This window comes from Mustela putorius, unplaced genomic scaffold (genome assembly GCF_011764305.1).
Source record: "Mustela putorius furo isolate JIRA1106 unplaced genomic scaffold, ASM1176430v1.1 tig00001130_pilon_pilon_pilon, whole genome shotgun sequence".
NCBI lineage: Eukaryota > Metazoa > Chordata > Mammalia > Carnivora > Mustelidae > Mustela > Mustela putorius.
The window spans coordinates 2,747,186-2,753,581 of record NW_025421584.1 but is presented as its reverse complement, the minus strand read 5'-3'; the positions used below and the strand labels follow the sequence as shown (position 1 = coordinate 2,753,581).

Below are 6,396 nucleotides of genomic sequence, written 5' to 3'. Positions count from 1 at the left end.
TGTGCACAGAAAGACCGGAGGGAAGAAGGGAGATAGGGACAAGGGAAGGGAGTTGGGAGCATTGAGACTGGCAGGAAAGAACTTTCTAGACCGAGCCCCTTCTCTATTCTGGAGATGACATCCTAGCTTCTGCCAGGGTGCATTTAATGGTCCTCTACACGCTTCCAGGATGGTAGGTTTGTCAGCGCCTCGGCAAAGGCTCTTCCTCATATCTCAATAAACCATCTCTTTGCAATCCTTTCCATGGGATTCATGTTTTTCCTCACCCCAGTGGACTCTTGGCCCTACCCTCGTCCACGCCATGAGGACACAGGACGTCTCTGGGCGTTGGCAATAAAAACAAGGCACCGAGGCATACGAAGGCGCCGAGGAATCTTGAAAACACAGGCAAAGTGAAAGAAGCCAGTCACAACAGACAAACGCTACATAATGATTCCATTAATGTGAAATGTCTACAGGAGGCAAGTCCAGAGAGACAGAAAATAGAACATGGGTGCCACGGGCCGGGAGGAGGGTGAAGGCCAATGCGTGCAGGATTTCTTTTGGGGGGAATGAAAGTGATTTCAAGTTGCTTGTGGGGATGGATACACAGTTCTGTGAATATACCCCAAACCACTGAATGGTGCGCTTGGAATAGATGAATGGTGTGGTCCGTGAATTACATCTCAATAAAGCCACTGCAGAGAAAGCTACTCACGGTGAGGGTAAGGAGGTAAAGGATGAAATCGACGTAGGGGGAAATGCACAATGAGACTTCGGAAATCAGGAGATAAAGAGAAGGTGTTTTTGTTTTGTTTTGTTTTTTAAGAGAAAGGGGAAAATATGCTCTTATAAAAAACAGAGCTTTTCGCCCAATGCCAGAGACAAGTGCTGTCTGTAAAGTATGTTCTGGAAACTGCAGGAACCAGCAGGAAGGGGAAAAAAATAAGCTGGATCAATGCAGCAAAAGTGGGAACCAGACAAAGGGCCAGGGGAGCAACGGAATCAGGTGCCCCAAAGCGAGTTGTCAGAACATTAGGAAATGGAGTGAAAGAGACAGGTGGGAATAAAGCATCAGGAAAAAACAATTTTGTAAGAATTTTGAGTTTTGAGGGGCGCCTGGGTGGCTCGGTGGTTTGGGCTGCTGCCTTTGGCTCGGGTCATGATCTCGGGGTCCTGGGATCGAGCACCGCATCGGGCTCCCTGTTCCGCAGGAAGCCTGCTTCCCTCTCTCTCTCTCTCTCTCTCTGCCTGCCTCTCTGCCTACTTGTGATCTCTGTCTGTCAAATAAATAAATAAAATCTTAAAAAAAAAAAAAGAATTTTGAATTTTGAAATAAAAATTAAGTTAAATGGGACAAGAGAGCTTGCTTTCCTTCTCCTGGCTGTTTGTTTGTTTGTTTGTTTGTTTGTTTTAATACCACTCTCCCACTCCCGCCCACCAACCCACTAACACGCACACACCTCTCCCATTCAGAATCTGACCACCAGACCCTCCCTGTCCTCCAGGGAGCCTATGGACATGCCAATGGACCAGCCCAGGGAGCAAAGGCCTTGGGACCACCCTGTGGGTCGGCAGTGGCGAAGGCCTGTGTGATCTTTCCCTAACACCTGGCTCTCGAGCAACGGCGTCCCCAGTCCTCACCCCAGGGTCATTCACGGATCCAGGAGGAACCATGTTCACAAAGTGGCCAAGGACGGTCCCTTGATGCCAGGCTAGTCGGCCGCTTGCGAGAGTGCACGTTCTTAGAGCTTTTCCCTCCACTTCCGTCCCATCAAACATCTGGCCCCGGGCACTAGACCACCCGCCAGGAAATTGTGGGCTCTTTTTTGTTTGTTTAAAGCTATGCCACACCGGCCGGGGACAAACTCTTTAAACATGGGCTCCCTTTCTATTCTGCATTCACTCAGCAATTTTTTTCCTGGGTTGCCCAGGGTGACGGACATCTACCACATCCACCTGCTGTTACGATTCCCATCTTACAACTCCAACTCACACGGCGAAATCAACAGTCTCACATCCCAAGGTGGGGCGCTGGGTTGGATCAAGATGAGAACACCCCAGTCACCAGCCCCAAGTCTTACCCTTGTTGGCCTGGCACGCTGCGAGTGCCTCATGAGGAAGGACATAAAGCTGTAAGAGGTCATAGATGAGTCTACTCACACCTTTTCAAATGTTACTACACATGTTCTGTTGTGACACAGGAGAAGCTGGGAAGAGTTAAGTTCCTTTTTTAAAATTTTATAGATTTAATTTATTTATTTGTGCATGAGCAAGCATGAGCAGGGGAGGGGCTGCCTGGCCAGAGGGACAGACAGCAAACTCCCTACTGAGCAGGGAGCCGGATGCGGGACTCGATCCCACGACGCTGGGATCATGACCTGAGCCAAAAGCAGATACTTAAACAACTGAGCCACCCAGGCACCATAAGACGGGTTAAGTTTCATAAACGAAAACAAACAACCCAAAACAAAAGCCCACAGCTTTTTCTGATTCCAAATACTATATACCTCCTCTAAAACATTCCGTCTTCAAATAAAACACATACGCCCACAGCCCTCTCCAAAAAAATGTCATACTTTTCAAAAAATTCTTTAAGTTGTGTAAATTTAAACAAGTCCTTCAGTTGTAGACATTTACTGTTAAAAAAGAAGAATCTGACAGAAAGCAGAATCCCCTGGCCATGGAAGACTTTCTCGAGAGAGAGTCTGGGAAGCACAGGGATGGAGAAAGATGCCTTCCCCTGCGATTTGGTTCAGTCTCCAAAGCAGAACTGGAGTGACTTCATGCCAAGGATGGGGAGAGCCTCGTTCATGTGTGTTCAGATCTGGGCATGGCAGCTCCTTCGGGGACTAAATGTGACCCTGACCTTGGAAAGACAATTTACATCTCCAGATATGCACGAGATCAGACCCTCCAAGGAATAGATGAAAAGTAGACATTCGACCCCTGGGAAAAGTCTTCAAAAATAACCACCAGCATTGCACTCCTCTTCCACCCACCTTCCAACCAGCCAAGAGGTGAGTCCAAGAAAGTCCAAGAACAACATAATTAAAGAAATAATTTTTTGTAGATTTCGTATTCTACCACCAGGAAGCATTTCTCCCAGTGCCTAATGGCTTATAGCCTGAGGCTAAGCCCTGTTTAAAGAGAACTGTGTTGAACCAGTCAGTCTGACCATCCCCTTTTCAAAGACTTTATCAGGGAAAGGTAGTTTGCACTCACCTGGGCCAACAGGTTCAGGACACAAGGAGAGCAGCTGGGGAACTGAGAGCACGCCAGGGCCCGGACACCGGTGAGTCCATCCACAGGGTCAGTCTCAGCGCATTTTCAGGGCAGGGAGCCAGGAAAGAGAGCGTCCAGGGGCGAGTCGAGTCGCTGTTGGGTTTCTAGGGATGCCTATGTCCAGTGGTAGACACTGCCCACACCTCTCAGAAGATGCCAGGTCAGTCTCCTGGTGGGCAGGGGGGCTGCAGGATGGCGTTGAAGGCAGGCAGGACGCAGTTGGGGTACGCGGCTGGGCTGGACGAGGAGGCGCAGAGTTCGCGCAGCAAGGGTGTGGCTAGCAGAGGAGCAGAGAGGGCTGCTGGGGGGGGAGGTGGGAGGGAAACAAAACAGAGTGGCTGTTGCTGGCAGCCCCACCCACACCTCCAGCCCCGGGAGTTCTCCAGCCTTCAGCTGTGCTCCAGACCCAAGGTGATTTCTAGAACACTCGTTGGCGGAAATGGAGAAGAGCGCATACGTCAAGCCTAAAACGTGTGATTGGACATCAAAGAGGGAACAGGATGAAAACATGTCCTGCCCAGAGGAAATGCTGGTCAGTGACAGGATCAACCGCAGCCTGGTTAGCCAGGAGGACAACATCCTTGGATCGGCTGTTGATGACAAGAAGGTCCCAGCAAAGGCCCAGGTATTTCTGCAGGTGAGTGAAAAACACAGAGCAGAGGATGAACAGGAGATGTAAGGTTTCCGTTGACCAGCTGACCGGAGTGAGCATCAGACCCTGTGAAAGCAATATGGAGAATTAGCAAAAGCTGACTCGGCATCAACAGTCTCAAAAGTAGGAGAGTATTCTGCCACTTTTTAAAAATTTTTTTTTAATTTTATTTATTTATTTGACTGACAGAGATCACAAGTAGGCAGAGAGAGGCAGGCAGAGAGAGAGGAGGAAGCAGGCTCCCTGTTGTGCAGAGAGCCCAATGTGGGGCTCCATCCCAGGACCCCAAGACCATGACCCGAGCCGGAGGCCGGGGCTTAACCCACTGAGCCACCCAGGTACCCCAAGGATTTTGTCATTAAAAGCCATCATGCTGGATCACCTGGGTGGCTCAGTCCTTTAAGCATATGCGTTTGGCTCAGGGCATAATCCCAAGAGTCCTGGGTTTGAGCCCCGCCTCAGGCTCCTTGCTCAGCAGGAAGCCTGCTTCTCCTTCTCCCTCTGTGGCTCCTCCTGCTTGTGCTCCCACTGCTCTCTCTCTCTCCCCTTATCAAATAAATAAATAAATAAATAAATAAATAAAATTAATAAAAGCCATCATGTTTATTAATTAGTAACTATAAGCCTTCAAAACTATTCTAGGTTGGGCACCTGGGTGGCTCAGTGGGTTAAGGCCTCTGCCTTTGGCTTGGGTCATGTCCCAGGATCCTGGGATCAAGCCCCGCATTGGGCTCTCTGTGCAGTGGGAAGCCTGCTTCCCACCCCCCATGCCTGTCTCTCTGCCTACTTGTGATTTCCGTCTGTCAAATTAAAAAAAAAAAACAAAAAAAAAAACAGGCTGCCATCCTGCTGTGTGCTGCGCGCTGTTAATTGACCATGTATTCTCACAAGACTTTCAGGATCAAGCGATTCCTGGCCAAGAAACAAAAGCAGAATCGTCCCATTCCCCAGTGGATTCGGATGAAAACTGGTAATAAAATCAGGTACAACTCCAAGAGGAGGCACTGGAGGAGAACCAAGCTGGGTCTCTAAGGCGTCCCACATCACGCGATGACATACCTAATTGGCACCACGTATTTAATTAAGCTACTTGAGGATCATGTGTTCTATTCCATCACCCTGTAAACACCTTTCTGCCTGGCCAATAGATACCATTTATCAGCGAAAAATTTTTCTGTTACTATAGCTCTGCACTAGTTGGTTGGTTTGGTAATAAACGTGAGGCCTTTGAGCTGTTAAAAACAAACAAACAAACAAACAAAACTCTATTCTAGGTCAACAGCAGGACCCCTGGTCCCACCACAGTCCAGACCCCAAACATAAGTACTGTAGCTGGTGGCCAGGTCCAAGATGACTGAATCTCCATTTCAACCCCTTCAGATCATGCACATCTTTCTGTAATTATGCACGCACACATTTGTGGAAAGAAACATCTAAGGCATCTTAAATGAGGAAAAAAATAAAAGATTGGGGATGTGGGCAATAAGTTTGCTCAACCCCCACCAGTTCTCATGGAAATACAGATTATGATAGGCAGCGAGATACTACATTTTGGCAAAACAGAGTGGTAAACATTCAAAATTATCCACAGCCACAGTGGAGAAATAGATTCTGTCCTATGTGCTGGTGCTATACTCATAACACTTTTGGGGGATGGCAATTTGGCGGTGTCTATCCTTATGAAATGGCCATGCCTTTCATCCAACAATTCATTTCCCCGTGTCTCCCAGTTTCTATCTGTTCTAGAGCATCAGTCAAGTGTATGCACAAAAAAAGCAAAGAATATTTCTTATAGCAGTGTTTAAAATGTTTTTAAAAAGGAAACAAACGTAAATAGCCATCACTAGGCAGATTGGTTACAGTTTGGAATATCCATGGAATATAATGGAGCAGTAAAAAGAGAATGAAGCGAATTTACATGGAAAGACCTCAAAGATATACGGTTCCCTGAAAGCCGCTGGTGGGGAAGTCTACAGAAAGCATGACATCATCTATGCAATACATACAGAAGACTATACATTTCTCTATGTAAATACAGTCATACAAATGCAAACAAGAAAGTCTGGACAGATTTATACCAAATTGATCACAGTGATGACTTCTGAGCAAAGAATAGGTTGGGAATTGGGGAGTTAAGAGGATTGTTTTTTTTTTTTAACCTGTATAGAAGTTTCCTTTACAATGAGAATATATTCATGTATTACTTGTGCAAGTAAAAATGAATTTTATTTTTTAAAAGTTTTATTTATCCATTTGTGAAAGAAAGAAAGAGAAAGCACAAGCAGGGGGAGCAGCAGGCAGAGGGAGAAGCAGGCTTTCCCCTTGAGCAAGGAGCCCAATGTGGTACTCGATCCCAGGACCCCGGAATCATGACCCAAGCTGAACGCAGATGCTTAAACAACTGAACCATCCAGGCATCCCTACTTGTGCAAGTAAAAATGAATTTTAAAAGAATGGGAAAGAAACAAAAGAGCATCTGT

General features: G+C 47.0%; 1 protein-coding gene across 1 annotated transcript; it reads left to right on the top strand.

Annotated features, from left to right (window-relative positions):
* The first annotated feature begins 4,760 nt into the window (after nt 1-4,760).
* On the top strand, nt 4,761-5,085 carry LOC123393996 (60S ribosomal protein L39-like). The gene has a single exon (XM_045087399.1). The coding sequence runs from the start codon at nt 4,793-4,795 to the stop codon at nt 4,946-4,948; it is 156 nt and encodes a 51-aa protein (XP_044943334.1). The 5' UTR covers nt 4,761-4,792; the 3' UTR covers nt 4,949-5,085.
* The last annotated feature ends 1,311 nt before the right edge of the window (nt 5,086-6,396 follow it).